General features: G+C 35.8%; 2 protein-coding genes and 1 long non-coding RNA gene across 3 annotated transcripts; 2 read left to right on the forward strand and 1 right to left on the reverse strand.

The window, feature by feature from the left end:
• The first annotated feature begins 3121 nt into the window (after positions 1–3121).
• On the forward strand, positions 3122–3724 carry LOC137578242 (uncharacterized). The gene is made up of 3 exons (XM_068291909.1): positions 3122–3127; positions 3184–3501; positions 3563–3724. The coding sequence occupies exons 1-3, from the start codon at positions 3122–3124 to the stop codon at positions 3722–3724; spliced, it is 486 nt and encodes a 161-aa protein (XP_068148010.1).
• A 1745-nt stretch (positions 3725–5469) lies between these two features.
• On the forward strand, positions 5470–9181 carry LOC137577645 (uncharacterized). Its single transcript, XR_011032440.1, has 4 exons — positions 5470–5510; positions 5577–6285; positions 6347–6428; positions 9123–9181. It is a non-coding gene; the product is annotated as an uncharacterized lncRNA (long non-coding RNA).
• Positions 9182–18473: 9292 nt separating this feature from the next.
• On the reverse strand, positions 18474–20565 carry LOC137577667 (golgin subfamily A member 6-like protein 22). The gene has a single exon (XM_068291207.1). It carries the CDS (start codon positions 20494–20496, stop codon positions 18652–18654), a length of 1845 nt encoding a protein of 614 aa, XP_068147308.1. The 5' UTR covers positions 20497–20565; the 3' UTR covers positions 18474–18651.
• Positions 20566–21057: the final 492 nt, after the last annotated feature.

A 21057-nucleotide genomic window follows, 5' to 3' on the forward strand; every position in this document is an offset into this window, starting at 1 on the left:
CTGTCCAAAAACATGTGTTCAGTATGGATTTTTTTTTCATGATCAACTCATGACTAGATTCATGACGAAAGCAATGTCAATTTACAATGACGTCAATTAATGGATAATTATTTATATTTTTTTACTTGTTTAAAAAATCCAAACACATGTTGATAAAAAAAAAAACAGCAAGAAATTGTTGTAGGTCTTTGCCGTCTCTTTTCTAAAACATATTGTTGAAATTTGACACAAACAATGTAAGAAAAAAATAGTTCTACTACTCGTCTTATCGCTGGCAAAACGTGATAAACCAAAACGTGTGACTCTGATATCACGTTTTTTGGCTTATTTTATGGCCTAGCAACCAACCATAATGAACAATAATGAAATGCAAATTGGTTTATGGCTAGATATAAGCATACATGTATATTTATTTAGCATATGGAAAATTATACAATATATGTATATATATTATACCTTTATATTGTCTGCCGTCTGCCGTCTGCTGACCCTATATCAGGCCATATAGTATCATTTATTTTTAGCTCTCATCGGCTCTAAAAATAATTGCAAAAACACTTGAACAAATTCATCATGCTGTTTGCCCAAGAACAGACTGTTATTCGGAAATGTCATAAAGTCGATTCAATAGCAATTACAATTACTACCTACTATATACTACATATGTATATGTATGTCTATATCTTATCAGATTTACCACACTGATTCACTTTCCCATTCACCTCGACAAGTTCAGACAAGTTGCGAAAATAACAAACCTCAAGAGGACCACACTAAATGCATATATATGTACATATATGGCTCTAGACCAACCACGACTATATTGGCCAAATCTTATCAGGGGTAAGCGGAAAAATAATATTTGTTTAGGCTTTAATGGTTTGTTTTTAAGGTGGCAGACAGAGTTGGCAACACGAAATAAGGTTTTGAATGATGGAAATCAAGTGCTTGTCATTTGTCATTTAAGTCTGCGTCGCATTAACTTGGCCAAGTAAAAAATAATAAGAAAGACACTGACAGCTTGATTGCTAAAATTAGCTTTGCCACTTTGGCTAAAAATATCACAACACAAAATTCTGCATAAATAACAAAGCTAAGTAGGACAAGCGGAGGGATGCGACGAGGTAGGAGGTACATACATACATAGTGGGTTGAAGTTGTCGGAAAATTTGCTCTATCAGCTATTTATATACCTTAATTATTTGTTATCAGTTTCCAAAGAAAAACAAAATGCCAAGTGCCAAGAGTTGAGGCTGAAAGTGCCGTTGTTTGCTTTCTACTTTATTTGTTCAAGGGGAACTACCTAATTACCTGACCAAGAAATATACCAGCAGACGGATATGTATTTAACGGCTTGCCATGGCCTTTTATGGTCAAGGTAATCAGAAGTCTATGACGAGTTATCAAAATTTTTAAAAATTTCGCAAATACAAGCAATTAACAAGTAATCCGCTTCGAAGTATTATTTCTATCTAAAAGAGTGTACAATATGTAATGAATCCTAATTGCTAGTTCACTTACTCACACCTCACGGACCCCCTTTAATCTCTGTCTTGAACCATGTCCAATTTTTGTTCATCAAAGTAATTGAAATCGACATTCAATTATCATAAACAATTATTCGTCATTTATGCTATGATTAACAACTTTCAATGTTCATTTCCAGTTGCCTTTACTTATTTTTCTTGATTATAAATTACATTGATCATTTTAGAAAGAATTTAATAATAAGCACCAGAACAATAAAATCGCAATAAACTAAAACTTTTTGCTTTTTCTGGATCCGAAAAACATACATACATATGTCTGTCAATTTGCATTTCTTTTTATATATTTTTTTTCTCGATCTATCCTACAATAACAATAAGAAAATATTGTCAAAGGTAATCATGAATTGGGGGTGGCATCGCCAGACCGTCTCTGGTCTAAATGGCAGGACAAGTGGGTGACTTCTTTTTAAACGTCTAGTCTGCATGTTGGCCAGCAGTTTGAGTACTAATTGCATTATCATGTGGTTTTATCCTGCAGAGGTACAGGATGCCATACATACCGATCTCGCACTTATTTGATTTATTTGTTGAGGTCTCGGTTTATGGAGGTGCTTCAAGAATTCTGCGAAGAATGTCAATGTTTGAGTTAGACGATGTGGTCCAGAGTTGTCTTCAGAATGGCCTTGTAGAGCATCATTTTTTTGCACGTGCTAAGCTCAGTTCTCCTGCCGAGTAACCACTGCATTTTTGAGAGTTTTAACTTCAGCTGACTTCACTTGATCTCGATGTGAGCTTTCCAGGTTAAACGCCTGTCAAGGGTAGGGCCTAAGAAAGTACCTCAGTACCTAAGAAGCGTCCCATTAGTCCTGATTGGGGTGCAGTTGCGCCAGGACATTCCATTTGCGTAACCTTGGTTCCAAAAGGTTCAGTTGATCCTGTTAAATTTCTAAATTGTATATTTTCTTTTTTATGCAACATGTAAACTATTTGGAAATACCTATTAATGAGATGCAAAACACCAATTTTTGGAATTGTGTGTTCATTAATTTGTTGAAAATTTATATTATTTATTATTTTTGGTCTTGTATATAATAAGAAGAAGATTAAATTCGAGTTTTTACCAACACACTAAAACTGACTAAAGTACTTAGTTTGGGAATTAAAAACTCTTGAACTATTTCGTTTAAAAAAATGAGGGAATTGAGAGAATCAAAACTATAAATGACTTACAATAGCCCAGAAATGAAAAGAAATACACTATGACCTAAGAGCCAATCTGCTTACAATTACATGTATAGCTTATTCAATCAATATCCATTAAATTGAATCTAAAAATAACGAAGTCCAGTCCAAATTAATCAAAAACTACCAAACTCATTTGTATAGAAATATTTACCTATTCGATAAAATCTTTTACTTAATGCTTTTACATATTTGTTCAAAACTGTGCGAACAATCTACTCTTTTTAGTTGTGAAATAGTTCCCATTAGAATCCTCTTTCAAGCATAACTAATTAGAGGTATATAAACAAGAGGTTGCGACATGGAATTGCCAGTCAACATAAAACATTACAACAATTATGAAAAGAATTTGTACATTTCTTGTGCTAGTTCTGGCACTATCTTTTAATATGAATGTAAGCGCAAATTAATATTTCATATTCAATATAAATACCTTTCTTTATTCTATTAGATGGCTGCAGTCTTTAAGTTTACCAACGCTGTCTGTAAATCGTATAATGAATCCTGGGTTACCATTGGACATTGTCGTTTGCGGGCTATTAGTCGGGAGAAAACAGTGGCCAATATTAATGTCACTGTTCACCATCCAGCCGAAGATATTTTTGTGAGGATACAAGTGCTAAAGAAGGCCAGTGGATATAAACCTTGGATAATTGATTCCACTTTAGACGCCTGCGCTTTTATGCGAAAAAACAATCAACCTGTTGCAAAAATTGTATACGGTTTGATCAAAGATAAATCTACAATCAATCACACTTGTCCGTATGTGGTAAGAGAGCATTATTTATACATAACTACTATGATATTTTTAAATGTACGAATTTTAACAGGGCTTACAACAAGTTAAGGACTTCTATTTAAAACCTGATCTGTTGCCTCTGCCACTTCCAACAGGTGAATATGCTCTATTTATGACATGGATATTTTCGGGTAAGCCGCAATTCGAGACGAATATCTATTTCACATTTGCGGAGGATCTCATTAAGCAATAGAAGAAGTAGAATGACCTCAGACTTCAATAATCAATTATTAAAGAGTTTTTCTTTAGCAATGTTTTGTGTTATGTTAAGATAGCATATGATTTTATTGATAAATGCAGCAAATAGAAAACTTGTAAATCAATTTTTTTTTCTCATTTTTTTTTTTACCTGCCAATAATCTATCTCATTACAAAAATATATATATATATATGGCAGACGTTAATACAGAAATTAAAACAGAGCAAATTTGTTTCTCACATGCATTTTATAAATTTCATAAAATTTCTAGTCTTTTTCGAACATTTTTTTCTATAACTCTTTCTGATTAAGATAGTAACAAATGGGCTCAATTTCTTATCAAAAATAACTTCTTTGTCGGGGAAATATTTGACCTTAGTTACAACTCTTCTTGTAATCAAATAATTTTTGCCTTTTTTAGAGTCACTTTTGACCTAAGCGATAAAATCTTTTACTTAATGTTTATGTAATTTACCAATCTGGTTAATTCTGTTTTGATCCAGAAACAAATTACTTTTGATGCAAATTTAATTTTTGTCTAAAAAATATATTCTAATTAGCTACCAACAGATTCATCAAATCAACCTTTTTTCCATAGCCTGACTAATTAGGGGTATAAAAAGTCATAATTCGAGGTTGAATTGACAGTCCACTTTATCTATTACAGTAGATATGAGCAGAATCCGTATATATCTTGCATTAGTTTTGGCCATGTCTTTTAATGAAAGTGTAAGCGAATAATAAGATTATATACTTTCAATCGAGTTATAAGACTTTCTAATATCCTTCCAGATGGCCGTCGTATTCAAGCTGACCAATGCTGTATGCAAATCACATAATGAATCCTGGGTTACCGTAGAACATTGCCGTTTGCGGGCTATTAGTCGGGAGAAAACAGTGGTCAATATTAATGTGACTGTTCACCATCCAGCCGAAGATATTTACTTGAGGATCCAAGTGCTAAAGAAGGCCAGTGGATATAAACCTTGGATAATTGATTCGACTATAGATGCCTGCGCTTTTATGCGAAAGCCAAATGAACCAGTGGCAAAAATTATATTTGGTTTGATCAAAGACAAATCTACAATCAATCACACTTGTCCGTTTGTGGTATGAGAAATTGAAAATTTTGAATTCAATTTAACTAATCAGTTATCCTTATCAACGACAGGGCTTACAACAAGTTAAGGACTTTTATTTGAAGCCTGAACTGATGCCTTTGCCTTTTCCAACAGGTGAATATGCATTATTTTTGACCTGGATATTTTCGGGCAGGCCACAAGTTATAACAAATATATATTTCACCTATACTGAGGATCTGATTAAGCAATAAAATAAGAGAAAATAAATTATTAAAACTGAAGACAAATGGAAACTATTACCAAGAAACAAGAACTATGAGAACGGGTAAAATTAACAATAAAGATCTCATTATGTTTCAAACTGAGACTAATTTATCAAAATATTTAACATTTTTTCTTAATTACCAACAGATGAAACCAATTAAAACTGCTTTCCAGTCATGACTAATTACATTTCTATAAAGTAATTATTCCATTCGAAACTCAAAGTCAAAATAAATTATTTTAACAAGTATGGCACAAAATTGATTTTAAATTTGCATGGGTTGAAAATGTAAATGTGTCTTTGGTTTTAACATTCAACATTTATAAGATAATGATATTATCAGAAGAGTTTAAGTTAAAGTGAACCAAGTAACTTTTCCAATAAAATTCAAACTGTATTTCATATGATCAGACGTTTCCTTACCCTAGCAAGTGTTAGTATCTAAGAAATTCCGCAATAGTTCATTGCCTTCTTTATTTAACAATTTAAACCTTCACAGATCGGGAGGATATATTCGATTAATTACTTTTCAGGCTTTCCAAAATACTTAACCAACTATAATTAAATTTCAGTTCGTTCAATATTGGCCACAAAATAAGGCAACATCAAAAAGAAATTGTACAAATCAATCTTCCTTCAGAAAATTTCATTTTCATCATGACACTCAATCAATGTAAAGAGTTAAAAATTTAAAAACAGGTTCTTCAATAAGAAAATGAGCCCATAACTTTGGATTTTTTAATTCACAATGATGAAGTTTACTAATGCTGTGCATGAGACCCATAATCAAACCTGGGTATCGTTCAGTCAGTGATACTTGCAAGCCATAAGACAGTCCTCAACATTGATGTCATCGTCCTGATGGAGGATTCCAGCTCATCCAATCTAAGTGAAATTTGACTAGCTCAGCAAATAATTCTTGCAGTTCGTGTAAATCATTCCGAGTCTTATTGTGTTTATTCCAATTGTACTTAACTTGCCATGTTATCGAATAAGTTGGCTGCAAGATTAAAGTTTACCAATGCTTATTGCGAAAGCTATAACAAAGCTATAACAAGACTGCCAACCCCCGCCCACTATTCGGCTACGAAAATTAAAACGAGAATTCAATGGGTAAAAGCCTTGGGTGATAGACACTATAACCCACTGGCAAAGGGAGACTTGTGAATCCTCTTGTATATACATACATATAACCGTATGGTTATAAGGTTAGGAATTTTTTAACAAATTTTACAGAGATTATAAGTAAACCAATGTATATATTTTCAGGGCCGCCAATATGTAAAGGACAACAGGTGATATGCAAATGTATACTTTACTCTTGCGGAGGACTTGATAAACCAATGAAATAGTAAGAAAAAATCTTATACGTTATTTAGTGTAAACTCTACCATAACCTTATCCTATTATTCAATTGATTTTTATCCCATACACCCATAGGGTGAAATGGTATATTAAAGTCGCCAAAATGTATGTAACAGGCAGAAGGAAGCTTCTCCGACCCTATAAAATATATATATTCTTGATCAGGATGAACAGCCGAGTCGATCTAGCCATGTCCGTCTGTCCGTCCGTCCGTCCGTCCGTCCGTCCGTCCGTATGAACACGCAGATCTCGGAGACTATAAGAGCTAGAGCCACCAAATTTGGTATGTATACTCGTGTATTATGCACACTTACAGAGTTAATTGGAATTTCGGCCACGCCCCCTACGCCCCCAGGAATCACATAAAACTGTTTTTCTTAAAAAGTATGACAGCTAGAGACATCAAATTTAGTTTGTATACCCGATTAGTTAGCGCGCAGAAATGAGTTGTTCAAACTTTTTGCCACGCCCCCTTACGCCCCCAGGAATCACATAAAACTGTTTTTCTTAAAAAGTATAACAGCTAGAGACATCAAATTTGGTTTATATACTCGTTTAGTTGGCGCGCAGTAACTAATTGTTTAAACTTTTTTCCACGCCCCCTTCCGCCCCCGGAATTAACATAAAACTGATTTTCTTAAAAACTATGACAGCTACCGACATCAAATTTGGTATGAAGACTAGTTTAATAGACGCGCAGAAACTGGCTATTTTTATATTTTGCCACGCCCACTTCCGCCTCCATAATTAAGAAAAAACCGATTTCCTCCTGTAGTTTTTTGACCATCGCATTCAAATTCGGCAGACTAATTAATCTTATCTATTTCTACGAAACTACCAAATTTTATTGAAATCGGACTAGAAACATGCAAAATATGCGTATGAACGTATTTTACTAAGCGGTCCACAAGGCCAGAATTGGCCGTTGGCTAGTAGCGGCGCTAGAGTGCTCGTGTGTTCGTAGAGTGAGCGAGATAGCACATAGTATGAAGCATGTAAACACAATTTAATAGACATTTTCGAACTTTTAAAAAAATTTGTTTCACCTGGTGTATGGTATACCCAAATCGACGAGTCGACTTACTTGCTTCATTATACCATACACCCATAGGGTGAAATGGTATATTAAAGTCGCCAAAATGTATGTAACATGCAGAAGGAAGCTTCTCCGACCCTATAAAGTATATATATTCTTGATCAGGATGAATAGCCGAGTCGATCTAGCCATGTCCGTCCGTCCGTCCGTCCGTCCGTCCGTCCGTCCGTCCGTATGAACACGCAGATCTCGGAGACTATAAGAGCTAGAGCCACCAAATTTGGTATGTATACTCGTGTAGTATGCACATGTTCAGAGTTAATTGGAATTTCGGCCACGCCCCCAGGAATCACATAAAACTGTTTTTCTTAAAAAGTATAATAGCTAGAGACATTAAATTTGGTTTATATACTCGTTTAGTTGGCGCGCAAAAACTAATTGTTTAAACTTTTTGCCACGCCCCCTTCCGCCCCCGGAATTTACATAAAACTCATTTTCTTAAAAAGTATAACAGCTACCGACATCAAATTTGGTATGCAGACTAGTTTAATAGATACGCAGAAACTGGCTATTTAAAAATTTTGCCACGCCCACTTCCGCCCCCGCAAATTAAACAAAACTGATTTTATCAGAAACAAGCAAAGCTAAAGTCACCAAATTTAGTATGTATACTGGCTTAGTATGCGCGCAGAGTATATATATTTTCATATTTTGCCACGCCCACTTCCGCCTCCATAATCAAGAAAAAACCGATTTCCTCCTGTAGTTTTTTGATCATCGCATTTAAATTCGGCAGACTAATTAATCTTATCTATTTCTACAAAACTACCAAATTTTATTGAAGTCGGACTAGAAACATGCAAAATATGCGTATGAACGTATTTTACTAAGCGGTCCACAAGGCCAGAATTGGCCGTTGGCTAGTGGCGGCGCTATTTAATAGACATACATATGTACATTTGGTTTTCGAAATTTAAAAAAATTTGTTTCACCTGGTGTATGGTATACCCGAGTCGACGAGTCGACTTACTTGCTTCATTTTTTCTTATTCTTGACTTAAATAATTTGATGTTATTTGTTTACTTTGAAAATCTTTAATCAATTGCTGAAAAAAATGTAAAATTTTGTTCCTTTAGTTTAGCCAATTATTTGAGTTTTTGGCAATTTTCTATAGTATAAGTGAATATATTTAAAAAATGGAAGGGGAAGACAAACCCACTTTTGTCTCTTGTACTTACATAACCCATGAGAGCTCTAATCCGATGAATGAGGAGAAATGTCGTCATATAATCATATGACGACATTTCTCCTCATTCATCGGATTATCAGTCGTATCAACATGTCAACCACAATAGAGAAATAAAAGTATTATGTATTTACATATCTATAATTGTTAACACTATAAATACACCCAATTATTTCCAATGTTCGAGCATGACCAAAACCAGATCATATATGTATATAAATATATATATCAATAGATATATTTTAGTACTGACAGTCACCACATTGAACTAAGTTGTAATAATGCGTTGTGTTTTGCCCATATTTGGCATCATCTGTTTGCTTTTTCTTCATGTGACTGTAAGGAAACTTATCCATTGCTTCTTTTTCAAAGGAACTGAACTTAAGTGTTTTTTTTAGTTGGCAGCAAATTTAAAGGTAACCAATCTTAAGTGCGAATCCTATAACAAGACCTGGGTAACCATGGATCACTGCCGACTGAGAGCAATTAGCCGCCATAAGACATTTGTTAATATTAATATCACCTTCCACTATCCGGCGTCAAAAATCAAACTGAGAATTCAAGTTCTAAAGAAGGCCAATGGATATAAGCCTTGGCTGATCGACGCGACTATAGATGCTTGCGCTTTTATGCAAAAGCCTAATCACCCCGTGGCAAAGATAATTTTCAATTGGATCAAAAATATCTCTTCCGTCACGCATACCTGTCCTTATACGGTTAGTTAGAACTTTTAACACTTTATACAGAATATAATCTGTGAATTTATTTTTAGGGCCACCAATATCTAAAGGATTTTTTTATAACCGCAGAACAAATACCTGTGCCTTTGCCGTCGGGGGACTACTTACTTATTCTAACTTTCATATTTTCAAATGTGCCTCAATTGGCCATAAATGTTTATTTCAATTTTATGGAGGATTTAATAAAGCAATGAAAAACTAAGAGAAAACCTTATAATTCTGTTTGCGTGAGCCGTAGTTTGGTTTTTGCAAAATTATTAACTTTATTAATCTTAATCCTGTTTGTTTGCATCAAAAGTGTCTAATAAATTTAAAGATTTCTGAAAGCTAGATGGGAAAACCCAAAGGTCTGGCCTGTGTCAAAAATATTGTTTATTTGCAGGTGGATATCAACAAATTATAAAAGTTTTCCTGTTAATGTTAAATCGACTTGACTGTTGATGCTTATTAAGAATAAATTCAGTTAATGGTGTCGAAGAAGTTATCTTCTGCCTGTCAGAATGATTTTGTCGACTTTAATGTGCCGTTTCCCCTTATGCGTGATATATAAACATGAGTAATCTATTTATCTGGCGAATACTTATGTCACGAGAATCACAATGTGTTTTCTATAATTGTTAACCGTTTATTGGCCAAATCATTTCCCCTGTTCAACCATGACCAGAACAAGATTATATATATATATCTCAATAGGCCTCTTTTAGAACTGACAGTCTCCACGTTGAATTAAGTTATAATAATGCGTTGTGTTTTGCCCATATTTTGCATCCTCTGCTCGTTTTTTCTTCATGTGACTGTAAGGAATATTATCCATAGCTTCTCTTTCAATAGAACTTAAATTTTAATTAATTTTTTCAGTTGGCAGCAAATTTTAAATTCACAAACGCAAAGTGTGAAACCTATAACGCGACCTGGATTACCATCGAGCATTGCCGACTGCGAGCAATCAGTCGCTACAGGACAGTGTTTAATGTAAATGTCACCGCCCGCTATCCGGCGACAAAAATTAAATTAAGAATTCAAGTCCTAAAGAAGGCCAATGGATATAAGCCTTGGCTGATCGACTGCACTGTAGACGCTTGTGCTTTTATGCAAAAATCGAACAATCCAGTGGCAAAGATACTTCACAATTGGATCAAGAATTACTCCTCCATTAATCACACCTGCCCCTATTTGGTTAAAAATCCTATTAAAACTTTAAGCAGATTTTAATGATGGTTATTTTCAGGGCCCCCAATATCTGAAGGATTTTTATTTGACACCAGAGCAAATACCTGTACCTTTGCCTACCGGCGACTACGCTATGTTTCTAACTTGGATATTCTCGGATGTACCTCAATTTATTACAAATGTGTATTTCACTTTCGTGGAGGATTTGCTTAAACAATAAACAAATAATTAATTGAATGTAAGCACTATCAATCTATTGATTCTACCTTCACATTATCTTTGCACTATTGTTGATTTAAATATCATGAAGTCTTTTAATTCAATTTGAACATCGGAAACGGATTCAAAGGAGTTGCCTCCTTTCGCCTTCTTTCTGAATCGCACCTACAAATATCAACAAATTGTTCAAGCATTCTTCTAAGAGTTATTACAAACACAATGACGAACTGAATGAGTTTATTTAATTGTTAACCGTTCACAGATCAAATCATTTTCCCTGTTCAACCATGACCAAAAAATACAAATATAAATCAAGAAGTCTCTTTTTTAGAATTGACAGTGAACACGAACGATTGAATAAAGTATAATAGAAGCGCAAAACATGCGATTTGTGTTACCTGTATTTTTTCTCATCTCTGCCCTCTTTCTCAATGAGGCTGTAAGAAAACTTGTATTATTAACACTTTCAATTCAACTTAACTTTCAATCTTTTAACTAGGTGGCATCCAAAATAAAGCTTACCAATGTCAAGTGCGAATCTTTTAATCAGTCCTGGGTTACCATCGATCACTGCCGACTACGAGCCATTAGCCGCCATAAGACGGTACTCAATATTAATGCCACCTTCCACTATCCGGCGACAAAAATTAAATTAAGATTACAAGTTTTGAAAAAGGCCAATGGGTATAAGCCTTGGATGATCGATGCAACCATCGATGCCTGTGCTTTTATGCAAAAACCCAATCACCCTGTGGCAAAGATTATCCATAATCTGATCAAGAATTGCTCAACAGTCACTCACACGTGTCCCTACGTGGTAAAGAAAACTTATACTTGCATGCAAGTATAAAAATAAATAAATTATACATATAATTTCAGGGTCTCCAATATCTAAAAGATTTTTATGTAACCCCAGAGCAAATACCTTTGCCTTTACCCTCTGGCGACTACGCTCTACTTCTTAGTTGGATTTTTTCGAGTAAACCACAATTTGCCACAAACGTGTATTTCACATTTACAGAGGATCTGCTAAAGCAATGAAATATGAAGAGAAATGCATATGGTGTCCTGGACAGGAGCGGCTAATAAATATACATTAATCCTGGGTACTAATGCAATCTTCTTTTAAATTAACATGATGTCTATATATTCATATTAAAATTTTAAAATAAATTCAATGTCGTTGGAGTGGCGTATTTATCCTTAGGGCGCACAGGCAAACTCAAGATGGATGAGTTGTAAAAATAACAAATACAAACCTTGGGTCGGCTCTTATTTAGTTTGAAGTTGTAAATATTCGTCTTTTGTTACGGCAGTTTAAAACAGTAATACATAGGAATATGTATTATCCTTAATATTATTACTATCTATGCCACTTGGTGCGTATACGTTATTTTTGTTTTGATTTCCTATAGCCAAGACCCTAAATTCCTGGAAAATTGGTAAGTTGCCTTATAAAAAAACATGCTGGACCTATTCACAATTGCACGAGCATTCATCTAAGCTTGATTCAGAAAATAATTAACCAAATAATTTGCGACACGAGAACCAAACTATAGGATTGCTGACCAAATGATTTCCCCTACTCAACCATGACAAAAAATATAATATAAATTGAGACCTTTATAATAAAATTGACAGTGTATACATACATTTTAAGTGAATTGATAGTTATGATTCGTTCTTTTTCTGTAATTTTCCTCATCTCTGCTTTGTTTCTTAGTGAAACTGTAAGGAAAATATATCCTTGGCCTCGTTCTATTAATCCTAACTTTCCATCTCTTTCTTAGTTAGCAGCAAGGTTTAAGTTTACCAACACCCAGTGTGAAACTTATAACAAGACCTGGGTTACCATCGAGCACTGCCGTCTACATGCTGTAAGCCGCCATAAGACAGTACTCAACATTAATGCCACCGTTCACTATCCGGCGACAAAAATCAAAGTAAGACTTCAAGTACTAAAGAAGGCCAATGGTTACAAGCCCTGGCTTATCGATGCCACCGTAGATGCCTGTGCTTTTATGCGAAAACCTAACCACCCAGTGGTAAAGATGATTTACAATTGGATCAAGAATGTCTCTACAGTGAATCACACCTGTCCCTATATGGTAAGTACAAGTTTTTTAACATTTTTTTTAGATTAGGATTCAATAAGCAATGCATTTTTAGGGTCTGCAACAGGTGAAGGATTTTTATTTAACACCACAGCAAATGCCTTTGCCTTGGCCGACTGGTGAATACGCTCTGTTTCTAACTTGGATATTTTCGGATTTACCTCAATTTACAACAAACGTATATTTTACTTTTGTAGAAGATCTGTTAAAGCAATAAAATGTATAGATAAATATACTTCGGAACATTGCGTAAATTGTTTTTTGGTAGAAAATAAAAAATAAATCTGGAATTTTTTCCAACCATGATCAAGTCAGGATGATAAAGTCATCGTGTAAGTCATCATCATGGAAGTATGACAACAGTTTTGATTCTAACCAACTTAGTCGTGAAATTTGAAGCCATTAATTACAAAAGGCCATTTGGCCTTGCAAAAGGTAATTAGAATCTGTTGTTTATTTTAATCTATTCTGGACTCATTGCATAATTCGCAGCAATAGAATTATTTTTTGGGTTGTAATAATAAACAGCTACAATTATAACACATCCATTTTATTCATTAAGATAATCTTTGAACGAAAGTTACAATAGACAGTCAGTATTCTAGCATTTTGGGACAATTTATTGGTGAACTAGCTGAATGTTAGTTGATTCTGATTAAAAACTAGATCATTTAGCAAATTCTTCGTCAGAAGAAACATTTTAACAATCAAGAAGAGAGGAAATCGTTAGGATTAAGGACTTCGCTAGCATATGTTTGTATGTATATTGGTAAATTTATAATTCGTTTGTCGATTTCACTTTAACCTGGATACCAGTCAGGTACTTTCTTCTGCACCTTGTGTGAATCATCTTCATTAAAAAAGGATTTAGACTGCTCCCCAAAAAGGTTTACCTTTGATGTCATTTCTTGGAAAATGGAAAAAAACTGCCACAAATACAATTTTAAACACATTAAATAGATAATAATATTCCTATTCAACCATGACTAAGTAGAGGTATATAAGCAAGTATTATTGGCTGCATTTGTCAGTTTATAACAATAATAACGACAGCTATGAAAGCAATAGCATTACTTCTGGTGATAGTCCTTGCCGGTCTTCCTAAGGAAAATGTAATCGAAAAATTTGTTTAATTTCCTTGCTCCACTTGAATTTATAAAACTTTTTAGTTAGCCTCCATGTTAAAAATGACGAACGTTGTGTGCGAATCCTTTAATCAATCCTGGGTTACCATCGACCATTGTCGATTGCGAGCCATTAGCCGCTCAAAGACAGTGCTCAACATTAAAGCCTTTATCCACTATCCGGCGACCAGGATCAACCTGAAATTTCAAGTACTAAAGAAGGCCAATGGGTATAAGCCATGGCTAATCTATGCGAACGTAGATGCCTGCGCTTTTATGCAAAAACCCAATCATCCAGTGGTGAAATTTGTACACAGTTGGCTTCGAAATAGTTCGACAATCAACCACACCTGTCCCTATACGGTTTGCAATAATCATCTACCAAAATTTAATAATGAATATAACTCTTTTATGTTCAGGGTCTGCAACAAGTTAAGGATTTTTATGTGAGGCCCGAGCAAATGCCTCTGCCGCTGCCCACCGGTGACTACGCCCTCCTTCTAACTTGGCTATTTTCAGACAAACCACAGTTTATGACAAATGTGTACTTCACCTTCGAAGAGGATCTATTGAAACAATAAAAAAGGCTCCAATGTGCAAGTGAAATTTTGCACCAACTGACCAACTCTTAACACACAATTTTATTTTAATGAAATATAGTTGGTATTGCAATGATTATTTACTACTATTTTCGAGGTTATGGATTTAGTTAGTGGAAAATAACCAAAATATTATATTTCAATTAATTGACAACAGATTAAATGAAGTGAAATTCCTGTTCAACCATGACTAATTAAAGGTATAAAAACAATTGGTTAGAGCCTATAAATGTCAGTGAAACTAAATTATTTTTACGAATATATCATGAGAAATATCTGCATAGTTTTTGTGTTTGTTTTAACATTGTTTCTAAATGAGAATGTAATGCGGCCATTAAATATTTTTTTCCACTTTACTTAAACTCTATGTCTTCCAGTCGACCTCCAAATGCAAAATGACAAATCTTGTGTGTGAATCCTTCAACAAATCGTGGGTTACCATCGAGCAATGTCGACTGCGTGCTATTAACCGTAATAAAACAGTACTCAATATTAATGTAACTTACCACTATCCGGCTGAAAAAATCGATTTGGGATTTAAAGTACTAAAGAAAGCCAATGGATATAAGCCTTTCTTAATGGATTCGTCCATAGACGCTTGCGCTTTTATGAAAAAACATAACCATCCATTTGTTAAAATGTTATATGACTATGTGAAAAATTACTCATCCATAACTCACAAATGTCCATATGTGGTAGGACAATATATTTATTCACATTAATTCGAATCTAAAGTTTTTATTTCAGGGTCGACAATGGGTTAAAGATTTCCATGTAATGGGTAAAAATGTAATATTACCCTTGCCAACAGGTGAATACGCAATATTTCTAACTTGGATATTTTCGGGTAAAGTCGCATATACTACAAATATATATTTCACTTTCGAAGAAGATCTGTTAAAGCAGTAAGATAGTGGTGCTCTAGCAACAACAACAACATAGTTTTAAGCTTATTTAAAAGAGTTCAAGTTGCAAATATCTAACTAAAAAACTATTTGTGAAACTTTTCTACCGTGACTGAAAATGGAATGTTCCAATTAAAAGTCCGTTTGTGAATTAACCACGGTCAATAAAAACGTTAACTATTTTAATGACCAACATTTTCTGTAACTATTTTCCTATTATCTGGTATCATGATGGAATAAAAAATATTAAAGACATATTACAATCTCACCTATCCCAGCATGGTAAGGAAATATTTATCTTCTTTTCTTTTTTTATCACAAGACAAAATTTTAGGAATTTCCAAAGGTAAATCTAAACCTTTTTTAAACGTGTATAAAGTTAATAATTTTTGATAAGATAATTTTCGATCTATTTAACCTATTGTATAGCGTTTGGTTAAAGCCAATGAATAAGGTAAACAAAAAGTGTGCAGGGAAAAGATCGATACATAAATGTAAATAAGTAGGTACATATACATACATATATGGCGATTGTTGCGGTTTCTCCGCATTGAATAAATTCGCACCCCAAAAATAACATTTAACTGCGCAGATGATTTCCGCGGGGCCATGGGGAGCAAGGCCATCAAAATCAAAGTCAAAATCAAAGCGAAACATTTAGATTGTTATCAAGCAATCAACCAAACATATGTAACCCCAATTTTTGTTTTCCGTGTCTCTGTCTCGCCAGGTAAAAGCCAAAACTTGCATCAGCCATCAGCCATCAAGGGCTATGATGGCATATCAAACAAATCAATATGAAACAGATTACTATTAGATAATGGAAAATTTCCCCATAAAAGACAAGCGGCGCAGGTTCATGCTCTAGAGGATGGGTACGATTCCATTTGACATTGTATTTGACATATCTCTTATATACCCTTTACCCTAGAATGTTCAAATTTACGATCATAACCAATGTGGTAATAGAACTACTCAACATATTCGAGAGATTTTAAACATTATTCATTTAAATTCAAGATGAATAAATTTAAGTATTAGTAAGAACTTATTAAAATTGATTATTTCTTCATAATTAGAAAAAGATTTGTATTTTTCATACTCATAATGAACTCTAACTCCAAGTCATAACTCTATTACCACATATTTCAAAGAACTCTTCTTCCTATTTTTCAAATATATCAAAGGAAACCTGTCTGATTTGTTGTGTAAAACCTTTTTCTTGGCAGCTATATCCATGTAATTTTTACCTTACCATTAGCTTGTTGTCCATAGGAAAGACTGCAAATAAAATAAAATGTTTATAAAAGAATATAGTCTTGGTTTTGTTTGTCCAATCCATGCACTTATAAGCCGCATATGAAAGTGAAAAGATTTCTAAATCTTTCACTCTTCAATAGTAGAATTGAGGTTTGACTTTTAGCTCGTTAATATTAACTAAACTAAATACTTACTAGATATTTACAAACTACAGCCAAATCTAATAATAACAAAAAAACTACTTCTCCTAAGTAAATTTATTTAAATTTATTTATCGGTTAACAAAGAGTTATATTTAAGTTTTTTTTCTTATTTCGTTGCACCGATAATTTGAAACCGCAAACAAATTCTCAGAAATAAATAACCCACAAAGTAATAATAACTTTTACTTAATTCATTTAAGATAAAAGTTATTTTAGACTTGCAGTTAGTCACTTAAACGATTAAACAATTAAACCATTTTTCGCAGAGATCTGAAAAAGATCATGGAAAGATCTTGGAGAGATCTTGCCTTCTTAACTACTAAACATATTATAGTATTAGGTAGTCTCAGGCAAGGAGTAAGTTTTTGGGGCTCAAAGTTCGGTGCATCGCTTTGATCTCTGTCAGAAAATAATTATACAAACTTTTCCACATTTTTCTACCCTTGTTGAGAAAAGTAATTCCATAAACATTTCATTTAAAAGAGAAAAAGTATCTTTAGATTGTTTTTTGCTTGGTCATGTTTCAATGCTAATTTTGTTTTACTCCGTCGAGGGACTTTGTACCGAAACCATAAATAATTGAGTATTTCGTTTTCGAAATTTCATTAGCAGTAGCTCGTCTGTGTATCGGCCTATGGACTTTCCCTGATCAGGCCATTCAGACTCAACAAAATAGATATGCACATATATGGGAGGGGAGTGATTCATGTTTGCTGAACTTTGCTCTTCTGTCGGCTGAGAGGATGTAAGTGTCTAGTTAAAGCTGATAAAATATGACATTCGCTTATCAAATCGATGCTGCATCTGCCAGTGATATACTTGTCTGCCTATCACTAAACAAATAGGGCAAGTAGATCTTGGTCTTCCGCTCGGCTGTTAGTCACTTCGATTACTCATACGCCACGTAATCGGTAGACGTTCTGCTATCACCACGACAGCAAGCAGCAATCAGCCATGGCAGCATTACCTAAACGGTAATTTCATCAAAGTGGCGTCGAGTTGGCGATTAACGGTATGTATGTATGTAAATATACCATTACCTATATATGTATATATTGAATATATTTTTTTTCTGTGTGCTAGGTCAGTTTATCGATGTCGCCGACTATGCTAAGCAATCGGTTTGATTTGTTTTTTTATTGTCTGCATATCATTAGCTTTTTGTCTTTAGCTTTATCTGAAGTCAAGTGCCCCAATCAAAGATGTTTAAGGAACGATTTATGCGCATTTTCTGATCTGCTCTGCTTTGATCAGATCGGATGTGATTTGCACAAGTTTAGTTCTACATATAACAGTAAAGAGTAAAGAGTTCTTTCTGGTTTTGTTATTCTTGTTTTTGCGTTGTTTGCCAACTGAATGCATTTGAAATTCGTGAATTCGCTTAAATATCTACAGGTGTACGAGTATGAGTAGGTGAAAAATAAAATCTTTTAAGGTTTTTTTTGATGAATTGTGCGAAGGAAAATGAATTAATTGTTTCGTTTCTTTTTATAGCTGTACCCCAATTATTTGCCCATTGACGTATGTGAATGTGTCCTTATATGTATGCTTTTGTGATTGTATGTGTGTGTGTTTGTGTGTGGTTATATAAACTTAATGCTGACACTTGGGATTGTAAGGATTCTTTAGATTGGCCAAACGCAGCTGCTCTAAGGCAATCTCATGGGCACGGAAATGCTCACGAGTGGCCTTTTCCAGTTCGCTGGGTGAACTGGCAAGCGGCGCCGCTGTATAGGTGGAGGTGACTTCGGTTTTCAATGGCTGCTGCACATAACCCACAAGGAAGGGATTCTGCTCTTTGACAATCGCCTGAGGTTGAGGTTGTGGCTCAGCATTCGATTGGATGCGCAGGAAGAAACCATTTTGTACCTGTTGCTGCTGAGTGAAGGCCTGAGTTTGAGTGGTTTGCGGAGCTGTTAGAGGTAATTGGGAGTTGATAATCTTCAAGCTGCTACCATCCTCATACAGGGTCTTCAGCTTGAGCTGCTCTTCTTGCTCTTTGATCAGACGTTTGCTCTCAGCCAATCGCTCGCTTTCGAGACGTTGTTTCTCCTCGAGTTCCAAGCGAATGCGTTCCTGCTCCAGCAATCGGGTTTCCTCCCTTAAACGTTCGCCTTCACGTTGTCGCTCGAGTTCGGCTTCCTTCTCCTCATGACGACGCAGTTCGAGTTCCCGGAGACGCTCACTCTCACGTTCACGTTCTTCATAGCGAATCATGTCAGAGATATCGGCAGCCTTGTCCTCAGCCTTCAGTTTGGCCTGATTGAGAAGAAGTAGATGCTCTTCTCGGGCACGTATAACTTCGGGAGTGTCCTGAACGGGTTGGGGACTAACGATGCTCTTTGTGGTGGGCAATGGAACGAATGGTGCGGCAATGGGAATGAATGGCTGCTGCTGCTGCTCAATCGGCTTACGTAGAATGGCCTCATTGAATTGCTTCAGGTGCTCTTCCCGTGCCCGTTTCACCTCAGGAGTTTCCTCCACAGGCTGTGGCTGTGGCTGTGACAATGGCTGTGTGTGTGGAATGATCGTCTTCACCTGCAACTGAGGTTGGGGTTGAACCAGTGGTTGCTGAATGCCTGGAATGGTCTTCAAAATAGGAATCTCTGGCTGGACTGGCTGAACTGGCTGAGCTGGTTGACGTAGCAAGGCCTCATTGTATTGCTTCAGATGCTCCTCTCGTGCCCTTTTCACCTCAGCTGTCTCCTCAACAGGTTTGAGTTCTGCACTAATCGTACTTAAAACCTTTATCTTTGATGGAGTGGGTTCAAAAACTTGCTGGAATGGTATGCTCGTCTTCACTTGATATTTCTCCTGTTGGCCATAGAGAATCGTCGGTTTAAGTGGCTCTTGTTGTTGCAGTTTCTTGTACTCGGGCTTGTCCACCAGACGCAATTGAGCTTGTTCGGCTTGCAGAACCTTCAGTCGAGCCTCATTCCAAATGCGCAAATGTTCATCACGAGCACGCTGAATTTCAGGACTCAGTCCAGGAACGGCCTCGAAGGCGCCCATTTTCACAATCTGTTCCAATGGTTCAAACTGGGCCAACATATTTGCCGATGGCTTCTTACCCTCGGAGCGTAAACGTTCCAATTCCAGACGCATGGCATTATAACGTTGCTCGCACCATGCACGGAACAAAGCAATATCCTGTTTCTCCTGACTCGGTACGGATGACTGGATAATAGCGGTGCGCAAGAAAGGATTCACCAGATCTTCAGTGCCATAGCTAAGACGACGAATGCCATACAAGGGTTCCGGATAATTGTAGGCCAACAGACGTTCCGCTCCAGTATTGTCCAAATAACGTACATAGCCCTGGGCTAGACCGCTCTCCACCGGAAATTGTCCACGAGCTGGGGCATAGGCCAAGTATTCATACTTGGGCATAGCCTTTACTGAGCCCAAGGCCAGCAGGCTGATGACCAATAAACGCATGTTGAATCTTATTCTAGATGCTGCTAGACGAGACTTGTAGGACTTTTTGACTCTAACCAAAAACTTCACTACAACTTCTGCTGCTGCTACTGCTGATGCTGTTCCAAGGAAGACTGATGCTATTCTGATTGCCAGCCAAGGGTTTATATAGGGAGCCCCCCAATGAAAAAAAAAGAACCGCAAGATATCTGGCATATGTGGATGTCCTTGAGGCTACAGGATTTGTGTGTGTACATGTCAATAAATATCTGGTTGCCCCAGGTCGCCAACTGAGTCTTGACAACCGGCTATCGTGAGTTCTTGATTTCACTTAATTGGCCTGGCCATTTCAGGGGCCGTTACTTTGACTTGGATCGGGACTTGTCTGGGACCAGCCCTTCTTCCGTTCTTCTTCTCCCCCACCACATGCACTCTTCTGCCGTTATGTGCAGCCTTCTTTTTTGCCACTTTCAAGGTGAAGTTTATTTTTAGCCTGGAAAATTTATGTCCAAACGAGTGAAGGGCCAGTTAGCGATCGTCCCTGGCTTATGTATAGACTATCGATTTATCATTTCCTAAAAG

The sequence above is a fragment of the Drosophila tropicalis genome, unplaced genomic scaffold (assembly GCF_018151085.1).
Source record: "Drosophila tropicalis isolate 14030-0801.00 unplaced genomic scaffold, ASM1815108v1 contig_593, whole genome shotgun sequence".
NCBI lineage: Eukaryota > Metazoa > Arthropoda > Insecta > Diptera > Drosophilidae > Drosophila > Drosophila tropicalis.

What these genes read in the sequence shown, in the direction of transcription:
- LOC137578242 (XM_068291909.1), top strand. An exon ending in ATCACACTTGTCCGTATGTG is followed by an intron (nt 3,502 to 3,562) that starts GTAAGAGAGCAT and finishes GAATTTTAACAG; the next exon opens with GGCTTACAACAAGTTAAGGA.
- LOC137577667 (XM_068291207.1), bottom strand. Translation starts at nt 20,496, where the DNA reads ATGCGTTTATTGGTCATCAGCCTGCTGGCCTTGGGCTCAGTAAAGGCT.